The following is a 12061-nucleotide window of genomic DNA, read 5'->3' on the forward strand; positions in this document are numbered from 1 at the left end:
GATAGAAAAAATAATATAAAAGAACCTATATTACCTAGATATACACACAAATCCAACTGGCAATAAGAAAAGAATTTTTTTCAAACATTGTGTTCTTGTCATATCCTTGATTTACTTACTGGTGCTAAGGATCTCTATTACTTCATCTGCACTTATGTACTAAATATTCTTAGAATATCTCTAAATTCCATCTTTTATCTAATTCTTTTATAATCAAGGTTTAATGCTAAAAATTATGTTTATGTTTGTAAATCCAAATTGACTGATAGATGTGCTCAAATGATCTTGCACTCCTCCACCTTTAGCCAACATTGCTACAAATAGATTTAATCACTGCCATGTGAGGTAAATGTCATACTATGGATTAAAGCATTTTATTTGTAACAACTTTTCTTTGACTGCAAAGCTCAATAAGTCCAAGCTAGATAATTTGAAGCTAGATTATTTGATCTTGCTGAGATCAATAGAATGCACTGAGGTTTGAAATTTCTTGTTCTCCCTAATTGTTTACATACTTGTGCTTGAGTGTTCTACAATTAATAACAAATAAAAATTATTATAGCCTAGAATTATTTTTTCAAATAGGAATAGTTCATCTATTTAGAATACAAATAAATACTAGTGCAATATAATTTTAAAATAAATAATAAAAATAATTAACTACATATAATCTATCCTTTCAAACCATTCTAACTTATAAAAAAATTGTTATATCAAAATATCTATAGTATCCTTAATTCTAATGAAAAAGAGAAAATTAATTTCTTGTAGGAACACTTTAAAAAAGGCTTTTAAGGGTAATAAACATTAATATTGAAAAAAAAGTCGAACCAATTAAAAGTTTTTGGATATGAATTTTAAATAACAAAAATAAATTATATAACAAAACTTGCTAATCCTCTTAAATTATTTTCAGATAGAAAAAAATAATTAAAAAGGAGAAACAAAACCGAGTTTGAATGTGCATTCAGTTTGGAAGATCAAAGAAGATTAAATCAAGCAAACACGGATCGGACCTGAGTGATGGTAGTGTTGTCGATAAAAAAGGTCTTTTCTAGCACCTCGTCGGGCACTTGGGGGCTCGATCCAAACATGGACCTCCCTATAAATTGCGTCCCCGCGAGCTGAGAGTTGAGCGCAGCAATGACCTTGGCATTGTTCCTGCCGACATTCATCTGCCAGTGGATCAATCCACGCGGAATTACCATCACCTCGCCTCTGCTCAGCACCTGTGCAAACAAGCGGTTGTCCGCGGTGACAATGGCGGCGTATACGCTCCCCTCCTCGACGTACACCATCTCCGTGGCCCTGGGATGGGTGTGTGGCGCGATAATCCCCTCGGGTAGCAAGTCGAGCCTGGCCATGGAGAGGCCAAGGGTGTTGATCCCGGGGAACCTCAGCACGGTTCCAAACACTGCGCCCGCGCGATTCATGGCGGTGATGTTGGCCGGATTCACCATTTCCCTGTAGATGAAGTCCTCCACCGTGACGCTGGACGCGTTCCTGCATGGGAAGCCATTGACGCCCGGTGATGCGGTGAGATCCGCGACGCAAAAGTCTTGGAGTGGATCTGGGTCGGAGACCACTGCGCTGGCCAAGAATGCGATGATCATGGTGCTCAGAAGCAGGATTGACGAAGCGGGCGCCATGGCCATGGATCTAAAACTCGAGCTCCCTGGAACGAGGATTCTCAAAGCAAGCTCGATAAGCTCTGGAACAATTGGGACGAGATCAAATGATATGAGGATGGATGAATGAAATTGGAAGAATGAATGAAAATTGTGGTGAGAAGGATAGGCTTTTATACTGAGCAATTGGGATGCTACCATACAACACGCAAGGGAGAAATTCAGTGAAGTGAGCCTACATTTTTGTTTTATCTTGTGTAGCAATTTTGAGGAGAACTCTTCTCCTCTGACCATATCACTGTCAAATTTAACTGCATGGAGTCCACACTCTTCAATGACTTTGACATGGTCTTATACACTGTGTTTGTTTATGTTTGGTCGTTGTTGTCTAATCTCCCTATACAATAGTTAAGATCTGAAATATCTTTTCTAATCAATCTTGTTTTCTTTAATGCCAGAACATCAAACAATATAGTCATCTTTGCCAGCACCATTTCCTCCTCCTTTGGAATCTCCTCACCTGGTACGCGTAGCCAAGCACGCCAAACACAATCGCGGCCACGAAGATGAATCTCAGCACCTTTCTCCTGCTGAGCCCCACGCCTAGAAATCCCAACAGCGGCCTCCCCGGGAGATAGGATCGCAACCGGCTTAGGTGGGAGGAGCGGGAAGGATGAGGCGACTTGGATCTTCGCCTCGGCCTCCCTCTCTACAAGTTTCTTTCGTTATGCAAACAATGTGTCGAGGTTTTCTCTTCTTACCCTTTTCCTCTCGGGAGCTGGCTTGGGTGGCGTCTCGGTGGCGACTTGGACATGCCGGTGGCCTCCTCCGAGCTCTGCGTGTTTTTGCAGAGCCATGCCCAGATAGTACTCCTTGAGCTGGTTCTGCAAGTTAGACATGGCAATGGGGGATCATACATCGATTGAATCTCAATGCTTGACGAAAGAGGAAGGATTTGAAAGCTTGGAGTGGATTCTAGGAAAAAGAAGAGGAGGACAAGAGCGAGGGAGAGATTTACGCTACCTTTGGAGGCAATTCCACCTTGTGTTGCTGGAGCCATCGAATCAAGTCCGTCTTCTTCATGCTCATGAGGCGCTTCTCGGTCACGGCCGACGGAGAGGTGAGCTTCTCCTCCCCAGCGGATCGATTTGGAACAATCCTCATCGCCCTTCGCTTTTTTTTCCCCTCTTCCCGGGAAAAAGAAAATCAAACAGTTACGAAAGTTAGCCTCGCACCACAAGAGTCTCGAACCCAAATCCAGTTTCAAAAAGAAAAAAAATAAAATTTGGCAGAGCACAAAAATTTGGTTCAGTCAGGAAGATCGTGAAGATGGTCACTGGATGATCGTGATCGCTATGCTGGATAGTTCTCGGCGGAGGTAACCAGGGGGCAAAACATGTTGAGAGAGTCGCAGCCCAGGACGTCCTTGTACTCCCTGTGGATCCAAAACTGGTCATAGACTTCGCCATCGCGGCTCTTCTTGTACTCGAACAGCAGCGACGAGCGATTGAACGAGGTGAGCTTGGTGTAGCCAAAGTCGCAGTCCTGATTCAAGCTCCACGATGGCTTGCTCTCCGGGAACTGGCTCAGCCAAAACCCGCCGCCTCCCGCAACTACGTGAATGGTCCCGTTGAAAGTCCCGGAGTAGAAATCTTTCTCGTCACTGGCAAGAACTTGCTGCACGATGGAGAAGCGCCAAGTATGAGAGAAGATCCAGCTATGGACAAAAACACGAAAGCACTCACGTTATAGAGTGGATAGGTGCGCTCGTAGTTGTGGATGTGGCCGTAGAAGGCGAGGTCCACCTTGTGCTTTTGCCACAGCTTCTCCAAGCTGTCCCTGCCGAATGGCTCGCCGGTGGTGTTCTCGGGAGCGTAGCACGACGAGTAGCCGAGGACGCGGTGAGAGATGAATACCAGCCACGGCTGCTTCTGCCTGTCCGCGCTCCGGAAGCAATTCTCGAGGAACTCGTACTGCTCCGTGCCGTCGCGCCAGTCGTGCTCCGAGTCGGCGATGCAGAAGCGGAAGAGACCATAGTCGGTTTTATACCTTGCAAGGAAAAAAAAAAACAACAAAACTGTGAATCAGCTAGCTTTCTCTCGACTTTAGAACTACAAACCAGAATTTGTCCCTGTTTTGCACGGGCATGTTGAACACGGTTGATGAAACAACACCACACTCGCCTCCCGAGTCGGTGCTGTTGTAGAAAGAGCCAGTGTTTGGCCAATCTCGCTCATGGTTTCCACTGATTTGAGCAAACTTTAGATCGACAAAAGAGAAAGAAGAATGTAAAATACCTGACTGTCATGTAAGGAACTTTGGAAGACAAATTCTCAATCTGCTCCGTGAACTGATCCCACTCGGAGAGATATCCAGTTGCGTAGGATATGTCGCCAATGTGGAAGACAATGTCGATGTCGTTTATTTCGTTGTTAAGTGCGTCAGTTGTGTTCAAAGACCCCGGCTCAAAATCGAAGTACGTTCTCGATCCATCTCGCTGGTGCTGTTGAATTCGCACAAGTTGGTTTTGTAAGGATTTTTTTACAAAAAAAAAAGGAAGAAAGAGAAAACAAAAAACTTGTACCGTGCCCATATCACCGAATATCACAACTCGTTGCAAGGATTCTTGGCCAGGAAATGGGGGTGAATGAAAGTACATCTTTGGGCTCATGACAAACGAGGCATCCTGCAGCCTGTGACCAACTTGGAAGCTATACCTGCAGCGAAAAAAGAAAACACAAGAATGTTAAACTCGATGCATGTGATAAACTTACCTTGTGGTTGGCCATAAGTCCGTCATAATCCCAGTATGGATCTGCCCAGGGTCTCGCCATCCGATTGTGGATGCCGGAGCTCCTTCAAAACAACTGTTGGTTAAAAACAAAAAAAGAACTCCATAGCTAAACCAACATACCACACATATCTCCACGACTCACTGACAGCGTGGTGGCCGGATGAGCAACAAAGGAATACTTGTCATCGTACACCTGCCATGTTATAAATGGAGCTGCCTCGCTGGGAAGGTAATTGCTCGTCCAAGTCACAGTCATCTGTGAGATCCTAGAGCTTCTTTGTTTGATATAACAGGATCAAGCGATGACAATTTACCTCGTTCCAAGCCCTTCCCTGAGCTAGCCTCGGGTACAAAGGCATCTTCAAGTCGTCAAAGGTGACCACGTTAGACACGGCGATCAGCACCGGCTGCTCAGTCGGAGGAGTTACAGATGTTAGATAGAGAGCTGCGATCATCTTACCTCCGCAAAGCCGGAGAACAAACCAAAAGAAAAGTTTGCGCGCTGGTTGATGAGACGGAACGTGAGCTGTCCACTGCCGCTGCTCACGTAGTCTTGCGACTGGTTTGCGTACTGAAACTGAAAGGACAAAACCGAAAGGTATTACGTCTAATGAGTGACACCAAGAAGTAGTAGTACCTTGATGGGAGCGCTGCAGATGTAAGGTCCCCAAGCGGGTATTCTTGTCTTGACCACGCAGACGGAGGAGCTGCGAGCGATCAAAACCAAAGTAGAAGAAAACTCTTTTCAGTGTGAAGATCATACTTGAATACTGGTGGTGAGAAGACACCGATCCAGTCCTGGTCGCTCGCTCCAGAGGCCCTCTGGAATTGCACAAGGACGTTTCCAGCATGTTCTTTCTGAGGGACAGTAAAAGGAAGAATCAGTGTCCGTGAAACCACAAATTTTGCTACCTCCTTGCCAAGCACATCGGGAGAAGCTCGCACAGACGAAGAGTTGTCAATGTTTATCACGGCGCGATCAATCGGCAGTCTCGAAGGCAAAGAATGCTGCTGCGAGAGCAACACCAAGGAGCAAAAGTTAACAACAATGAAGAATATGATTTTCATTGTCGCGCAATTCCTACTGCAGCAATGCCCTGATATATATTTACGATGAAATGCCTTAGAATGCATATTTCCTGTCTAGATTAGAAAATGCGCTTTCTTCTAATAATAACTCGTAAGAAACCTGTTTGTAGATTTTCCAACGCTTGAAACACTAGCTCTTACGAGCCACTTTTGCAATTCTGAGAAATAAAAACGGTTACCAGGCAATTGACCCAGCAAAACACAAACCATTACAAGTTTTGCGCTCCGAGAAAACGATGCTAGCTAGCAAGAAAAAAGAAAAGCAAAGAAACAGAACCAATCCAGAAACAACGAGGGAAACCTTAGGTACATTTCTACGGATATGAGGCATCACCCTGTTTTCTAGCAGAGACCGCTATGCCCGTGTTGTCGACTTTTCTCGATTGTGTCAGCTCCAAAGGTCGAGGATCGCTTCCGGAGGTCTACGGCTGCGTGAGAGGTGAGCTCGCAGACGAAGCCACAAGCGAACTAAGAACGAAGACAACCAGCGCGCAAGAAGCGCATTCAAGCTGCAGAACCTTGCGTTTCGTGAGATCCCAGAAAACACGAAGAAACTTACAAACACTGGATGGACAATTCGGGTACGAGCTCTCGCCTAGTTGATCATGAGCACGTAAAACGCGAGGTCCACCCTGTGCCATTTGCCAGAGCTTCTCACGAGAAAGGAGAAAAAAAGAAAGAATCCAAAGCAGTGCTAACCAACAAGCAAATAGTAGGCTTTGCTAGATGCTAGACAACAAAACGTAAGGCGACGTAGTACCTGGTCCCAAGCGCACGGCATTCTGTGCGATGCTAGCGGCGAGCTCCTTGTTGCCATGGATCCGGCACGCTCCCAGCAATCCCACCCAGTCGTGGAGATCCGGCTCCAAAGGCATGCTCTCCATCAAATCCCTGGCATCCGCCAGGTACCCGGCGCGGCCGAGCACTCCGATCACGCATCCATACTGCTGCTTCTTGGGCCTCCAGCCGTGATCCACGCTCATCGCGCGCAAGCATCGCACAGCCGATTGGAGATTCCCGCCGTGGGCGTGCGCCGCCAGCACGCACGCGAACGTCGTCTCGTCCGCCCCGGCGCCCGCCATCGCCATTCCCAGGAAATAGGGCGCAAGAAGCTCCACGCTGGAAGAATGTGCCGCCAGCATGGCGTTCCACGAGACCACGTTCCGCGCTGGCATCGCGTGGAACGTCCGCGTGGCGGACGCCAGGTGCCCGTTTCGGGCATATGCGCACAGCATGGCATTCCACGCCACCATTTCTCTTCCTGGCATTGAGTGGAACAACGCCACCGCGCTTCCCAGGTCGCTGTTTTGGGAAAACCCAGTCAGCATGGCTGTCCATGCGACAACGTCCACGTCAGGCATTGCGTGGAAGAGTTCCACGGCCTTGTCAAGATGCCCTGTCCCGGCATATGCTGCGAGCATCATTGTCCACGCGACGCGATCGCGCGGTCCGGGAATCTTCTCAAAGAGGTCTTGGGCTTGGGCGATTTGGGATGCCTGGATCATCGCGGAAAGCACCGTGGTCCACGACGCGAGATCTTTGCTGGGCATTTTAGAGAACAATCTCTTCGCCTCTTGAAATTTCCCTTCTTGGGCACTTGCCGCTAGGAGCGCATTCCAGGAGAAAAGATTGTGGGCTTTCATTCGATCAAAGAGAGATTTCGTTTCTTCGATCCCCCGCACCGCCGCCGCCGCCGCCGTGAGCATTGCATTAAACGAGATCATGTTGTGACAGGGCATCGCGTCCTCGAAGAACTCCCTGGCGCGATCGTAGCCCCCATTTTGAGCAATCGCCGAGAGCATCGCGTTCCATGACACAATGTCCCTCTCCTCCATGGAATCAAAGAGCCTCTGCGCGTCATCCAGGCGCTCTTCCTGCGCGATTGCCGAGAGGAGCGAGTTCCACAAGATGAGATCGCGCTGGGGGGCGGATTCGAACACCCGCCTGGCCTCGTCCACATGCCCACTGGCGGCGATCACTGCCGTCCACGTGCCAAGATCCCGCTCGGGCATCCGCTCAAAGAGCTCGCGCGCTCGCTCGGCAGTCCCACGGCGTGCGTACGCATTGAGCAGCGTGTTGTAGGTAATTAGGTTTCGCGCATTCATTCCACGGAAGAGGGCGAGCTCGTGATCGATCCACCCGGCCTCGCCCAGCGCTCCGAGCATGACGTTGCCCGTCACGAGATTTCTCTCGGGCATGGCGTCAAAGAGCGCGATTGCGGATTTGAGGCGGTCGTTCTGCGCTAGCGCCGAGAGCATCGAGTTCCAGGATACGAGATCTTGCAGCGGCATAGCGGTAAAGATTCTCACGGATTCGTGCAAATGCCTGTTATCGGCATATGCAGCTAGCATTGCGTTCCAGGTCGCGATGTCCCTGTGAAGCATAAGATTAAATATATCTCTTGCTTCCTTCACGTTTCCATATCTCCCAAGAACTGCGATGATTGCTGTGCTAGAGAAAGAGTCCGTGAAAGGCATCTGGAAATATATTCTTATTGCCCCGTCAAGATCCCCTATTCGGGTATATGCCGCAAGCATAGTGGTCAGTGAAATGATTCCCTGTTCGGGCATAGCATCAAACACCATTTTCGCATCATCCATTCTTGCAAACTTGAGAAACGCGGTGAGAATGCTAGTCCAAGAGACAAGATCACGGTCTGGCATGGAATCAAACACCAGCTTGGCCTCGCGAATATACCCGTTTCCGGCATATGCCGAGAGCATCAAGTTCCACGAGAAGATGTCCTTGGCGTCAATGGCATCAAACACGCGCCGAGCGTGATCGATGCCGCCGCACCTTCCATACATTTGGATGAGGAGGTTAGAAACAAAGACGCTTGGGGGCGAGTCCGCAAGAGAGCAATGTAGTTTCTTCGCATCCGCTAGAGTTTTACATGACTTAATATTTGAGATCAAAGTGCTCATATTCTAACATGGTAGGAATGTCCAAAGTGTTCATATTCTAACATGGCTTTGCTTATGACTTTCAGCGAAAAGAAAAGAATTAGATGTTACCTCAAGTCGACTATATCGAATCTTAAGCTGGGATTCATGTAGACATGGGAACAGTGATCGTATATGGAGCCTCCGTTGGCCGGCTCGTCGTGTGGATGAAATCCTCGTTGGTCGCACTGCTGGATAGCTTCCATGCCGCCAGGCTCGGACAGCCGAAAAATGCCGAAGGACCTGGACGCGAAGGAAGGTAAGAAACAGGTAGAAAAAACGAGAGGAAAACCAAGACCTTTCTTCGTCGGTGGGAGCCATGACGATCGCAATTGCCTCCTGCAGCATTACCTGCGCAAAAGAGCTTGCGATGAGCAGCCCGAAAACGCGAGTGTCTAGTACCTGGTAGGAGTAGTGCGTGTGAAGATCTATTGACGACATAAAACACGTTTGCGTTGGATGCGTCTGCGAAATGAAACATGGTTACAATCGTACATTCTAATCTCTGGCGCACTTACGTGTATCCATCCAAGCTGGAATAGATTCCGTTTGTCTTGAACTTCGAATAGTTCCTCCTCGTTGACCGTTTGGCACTGCCAAGAAAAGCTCTAAACGAGTAGCCACAAAATCGTGAAGGCATACCGAATCTGACGTCGCTTCCTGCTTCGGGATAATCAGAGTTGTCACAGAGAACATACCCTTTTCCTGTAAAGTTACGGGTTCAAGTTAGCCACCACAAAGAAAAATTGGAGATCTTACAAGAAAACCGGCCAGGACTCCGCAGGTTTCCAAATTCTTTTGCGTATTGTGACGAGCTAGTGCAAGGAACTCCTCCATCATAGTTGGAGACTGCAAATATATGGTTTAGTCCCCACACTAAAAATGAAAAAGTAAAAAGAATACTCACAACGTATAAGTGCTTTGGTCCCTTTTCATTGGAAACCTTGGGAGACCCTGGTCTTGGATCAGCCACTGTAGTGGGCGGCAAGCATTGAACGTTTTGTACAGGAACCGGAACGGGAGGAGGAGCGAGCTGATTAACAAGACTGTACTGAGGTGGTAAGGCTGTTGGTTCTGACGAAGACACAGAGAAGGAGTTCTGGTCAAAACTTTGCAAAAAGAATGAAAAAATATCAGTATACAAGAACGGTGCCGACCGAAAGCTACAGACCTTGGGATCTCGATATGCGATACATCAATATAGCTTGGATACGTCACCTTGTAGAAACAGATAAGAATGATTCAGCGTCGTGACCTCGAATTTACTAAATGCTTACTTTGATAGGTTGCTCCATCGGTTTCCTGCTCGGCAACGTAAAATAAGAATGTCTAGAGAGTGTCTCATCTCTTGGCCTCGCAGTTCTGAAAATTCAAAGCTTGGAAGATCGTCCCTACATTAGCTTAGCTTACCCTTGCCATGTGTTTTGCCAGTTAGTCTGGGGACTGGTTTGCCATCTATTCTTTGCAGGATTGGGATCGTACTTATTGTACTCAAGAGACGCATTTCTCTGCACATAAAGTTCGTAGACAAATCAAACTCTCAGAACTACGCACAGTCGTACCTTCACCGGGAAAGGAGCTTCCAAAGCTTTCTTGACAAGAGGCTTCAAGCTTTCCAGCTCGGCCAGCGCTTCCAAAACCCTCTGCAAAGAAAAAAGAAATCAACTTCGCATAGAGTCGCCTCAACAAAAAAGCAAAGCAGCAGCAGGAGCTGCAAGACGCAATCGCTCAGTACCTGCCGGAGAAGAGCCTTCTGTGAATCCGAAAAGCGCTTGTACTCATTGTGAGCTGGGATCGTGTCGATCACCAAGCTGAAACCAATGACATCTGGAGTATGCGTAAAGCGAGCCTTTAAAAAGAATCAAGAGGAGGCGCAAACCTTGTGAATCTCAGCAGGAGGATGTAGAGCTCGAGCACATTCTTCTCGCTCCTATAGATTCTCGCCTAGAAAGAACCAAATCCAATCGATCCCTTACTGCCCGATTAGACGAACCCTACCAGCATACCTGGCGCAGCAGATTATCGGCGATCCTGTAGTAGTGCCGCAGCGGCAGGCGCTGATTCACCTCCAGCTTGGGCGCGCTCTCCGCGATATTCATCGCTCTCCCCCCTCAAACCTTAGGGCTACCCTGTTCTTTTTGCCCTTGATAGACCGTTGACCAAAAGCGTGGACCGTTGACGTTGACCTCCTCGTTGACCGTGTTCTGTCTTTGTTTTTTTGTGTGTGTATGTGTGTGTGTGTGTGCCTTCTGCCACACAAGTCCTCGAAGCGTGTGTTTGGCTATGGTGTGGACCTGAGCTCCACCACCACTGCTGCGCCACTGCCACCACCTCCACCAACGCATGACATCAACCATCCAACCACAGCCCTCAAGCCAAGGGATAGCACAGATCCAAATCCAACCATGGAGGTAAGAATTCTTTTAGGAAATTTTTTTTGGGGGAATCTCTCCTCCAGTCTTCGTCTTGCCTTGCCTAGAGCAGAGTGATTTCATGGGCAAAAGTTTGAATTTGATTCCATAAAAGAATAATACTTGAAAATATGGAATAACTTTTGCTGTTGAGATTCAAGAGAGGTGGCTGGTTTCTAGCCTTCCACAAGCGGCCAAGCGACTTGACATCTTCGAATTTCAATCAGGTTGCAAACAAGTACCTTGTCTCAGTGGAGAGGCGTGGTGGCCTGCGATTTCATCCATCTCTTCAGTTAAGCTACTATATGATCAAGAAGATTTCAATATTAGTTTGGACTTGGCTATCACCTCTCGCACTCCCCACCTTTTCTCTTCTGGTAGTTGGGAGAAGCAGGAGAGATTTTTCGATTTTGAGATTCATCACCCATCTTTTGAGCTGGTTTTGCTTGTCTCCTTATAACAACATGCTGTCAAAGGCGTACTGGCAGCTTATGTATATTTTAAAATCCATTTGACGCGTAGATTTTATATACACGTATATATAATTGATATATATAGTATCTCTGTACCCAAGCAGCAGCAGCAGCAGCACGATGCTACACACAAAAGCCTCGATACATTTCATCGGCATAGGATGCCAAAAGAGAATTTTTCTAAAAGGAGAGCCAGCGCTGGCTGGCGGAGCAGCGAAGATTGCAATGTCTTTTGATCTCTTATCCGGAGATAGAAGAGGATCAAAGAGATCCTCCGCTATATACTTGGCCTGACGCAGCTTGGCTGGCCCAATTTTTACCTGGACCCATATTCTCCCTCCTAACTATCACATATGATGCACCGAAAATATATTATACAATATATAGCCAGACAAAACCATATGATTTGCTTTGCGATTGCTCTGTCTTAAGCTTTGCATGCACGCACAAATGCCAAAGGCTAGACTCCAAACTCTGGATGCCTCAGTTGTTATCACAACTTACAACTTGTGCCATGCGTTTTCCTCTCTGGAGGGCGATGGAGCTATACAGACAAGCATGACGTGACCAAGGGACGCAAGGTGTGTGCGTCTTGTGTTCTTGTTCTTAATCCCGAAGAAAGTGACACCCTGCTGATTAACTGCCTCCTGATCCACACGCTGATCCCACGCTGGTGGTGTCTGGCCCCTGTGGGGATCCCTGGTGTTTCTGGGATCTCTGATTC

At 47.5% G+C, this 12061-nt stretch overlaps 3 protein-coding genes across 4 annotated transcripts; all 3 read right to left on the reverse strand.

Moving 5' to 3' along the window:
• Positions 1-2924: 2924 nt before the first annotated feature.
• Positions 2925-5140, reverse strand: LOC9637124 (nucleotide pyrophosphatase/phosphodiesterase; the record flags this gene model as incomplete). Its single annotated transcript, XM_024663304.1, has 10 exons — positions 2925-3305; positions 3374-3677; positions 3748-3873; positions 3926-4131; positions 4213-4345; positions 4403-4484; positions 4616-4688; positions 4737-4829; positions 4883-4999; positions 5060-5140. Coding segments are annotated over 10 exons (1539 nt in total), but the record flags the coding sequence as incomplete, so codon positions are not given.
• Positions 5141-5801: 661 nt separating this feature from the next.
• Positions 5802-8460, reverse strand: LOC112342087 (pentatricopeptide repeat-containing protein At4g02750-like). Of its 2 annotated transcripts, XM_024663337.1 has the most exons (3): positions 6272-8460; positions 6071-6143; positions 5802-6020 (listed from the first exon to the last, which is right to left on the reverse strand). In XM_024663337.1, the coding sequence occupies exons 1-2, from the start codon at positions 8433-8435 to the stop codon at positions 6115-6117; spliced, it is 2193 nt and encodes a 730-aa protein (XP_024519105.1). In that variant the 5' UTR covers positions 8436-8460; the 3' UTR covers positions 5802-6020; positions 6071-6114. The 2 variants fall into 2 exon arrangements, with proteins under 2 accessions (XP_024519105.1, XP_024519104.1); XM_024663336.1 differs by having other exon boundaries at positions 5802-6143.
• On the reverse strand, positions 8389-10573 carry LOC9637126 (AMSH-like ubiquitin thioesterase 2). The gene is made up of 15 exons (XM_002989539.2): positions 10460-10573; positions 10333-10397; positions 10189-10264; positions 10016-10096; positions 9864-9961; positions 9731-9815; positions 9625-9671; positions 9361-9562; positions 9213-9302; positions 9096-9158; positions 8972-9046; positions 8856-8918; positions 8752-8804; positions 8526-8696; positions 8389-8472 (listed from the first exon to the last, which is right to left on the reverse strand). The coding sequence occupies exons 1-15, from the start codon at positions 10550-10552 to the stop codon at positions 8466-8468; spliced, it is 1269 nt and encodes a 422-aa protein (XP_002989585.2). The 5' UTR covers positions 10553-10573; the 3' UTR covers positions 8389-8465.
• Positions 10574-12061: the final 1488 nt, after the last annotated feature.

The sequence above is a fragment of the Selaginella moellendorffii genome, unplaced genomic scaffold (assembly GCF_000143415.4).
Source record: "Selaginella moellendorffii unplaced genomic scaffold, v1.0 SELMOscaffold_98, whole genome shotgun sequence".
NCBI classification, from domain to species: domain Eukaryota; kingdom Viridiplantae; phylum Streptophyta; class Lycopodiopsida; order Selaginellales; family Selaginellaceae; genus Selaginella; species Selaginella moellendorffii.